The sequence below is a fragment of the Etheostoma cragini genome, chromosome 12, assembly GCF_013103735.1.
Source record: "Etheostoma cragini isolate CJK2018 chromosome 12, CSU_Ecrag_1.0, whole genome shotgun sequence".
Lineage (NCBI taxonomy): Eukaryota > Metazoa > Chordata > Actinopteri > Perciformes > Percidae > Etheostoma > Etheostoma cragini.
Window position 1 is genome coordinate 16,600,315 of NC_048418.1, and position 1,117 is coordinate 16,601,431.

A 1,117-nucleotide genomic window follows, 5' to 3' on the forward strand; every position below is an offset into this window, starting at 1 on the left:
GAGAAGGTCACCCATGGGGTGCTCATCATCTTGAACCAACAGTGCCTTCAGTGTGACTACAGCAACCAATGGAAAAGCCAAGTCAATGCCAGCGTCCCAGCGGCTGAAGATCAACAGCTGACAGAAGTAGTAGAAGTAGACCTTACTCCAGAGACCCAACAGGTAGGACTTGAATAGTCCGACATTCTACAACACATCTCAACACACTGCTATCTAAAGAGTTGCTGTAGTTACTGTTGTGACTATTCATAGACTAAATAGTTAACTGATAAACCACCTGTTTTTTTAAAATTTTGTATATATATCCTGTACAAACTTTGAAAATGTTACATTTTATTACCATACACATTCTTGTCATATTGTTTACAGACAGTGTCAACAGATGACAACAGCCAAACCTTTTCTGATGAGAAGAGGGATTACACGGGTGAAACGGAGGAATCCGATGATGAAAGTGACAGGAATTCCGACGAGGATTGGAATCCAGCGGAGCTTCTTCTGGCTAACGAGCTTCACGATGAATCAGAGGATGAAACCGGAGAGGAAGAGGAAGAAGATGATCTTCCGTTTGCCTCCAAATACAGTCAGCTCTGCACAGAGTGTGGGAAGTTTTTTAATAAACAGAAGCCTCACACATGTGAGCACAAAATGAAACCCTATGCTTGCAATGTTTGTGGAAGACGATTCATTAGTGACACCGCGCTAAATCTTCACGGCAAAATCCACGATGCAAACTATGAACTTCCATGCAAATACTGCCACGTTACATTCAAAACAAAGGCGGACAAAATCACTCACCAGCAGATCCACCTAAGTGAAGGAAAACCCTACAAATGTCCCGAGTGTTCAGAGACATTTGCCACCAACAAGCAACGCAGAATCCACCGGGAGGATCACGGAGGCCCCCCACAGTTAAAATGTCAAATCTGTGGGATTGAATTTACCCGACCCTATATTCTCCAGAGACACTTAGCGGTGCACACAGGAGAGAAGCCGTTTAAGTGTTCAGTGTGCCAACGTGGCTTCAACCAGCCGAGCCACCTGAAATCCCACATGCGTCTGCACACGGGGGAGAGGCCTTTTAAGTGTCAGCACTGTGACAAAAGCTTCAATCACA

At 44.7% G+C, this 1,117-nt stretch overlaps 1 protein-coding gene across 3 annotated transcripts in view; it reads left to right on the forward strand.

The window, feature by feature from the left end:
• The window catches only part of LOC117953839 (zinc finger protein 226-like), a 15,633-nt gene that overhangs the window by 3,872 nt on the left and 10,644 nt on the right, over positions 1 to 1,117 (forward strand). For 2 of the 3 annotated variants that reach the window (XM_034887222.1, XM_034887225.1), the window contains exons 5-6: positions 7 to 162; positions 370 to 1,076. The exons of the other annotated variant lie outside the window; for it this stretch is intronic. In XM_034887222.1, coding sequence (XP_034743113.1) covers positions 7 to 162; positions 370 to 1,076 — 863 coding nt within the window. The remainder of the gene's footprint in view (positions 1 to 6; positions 163 to 369; positions 1,077 to 1,117) is intronic. 3 annotated transcript variants of the gene reach the window in all.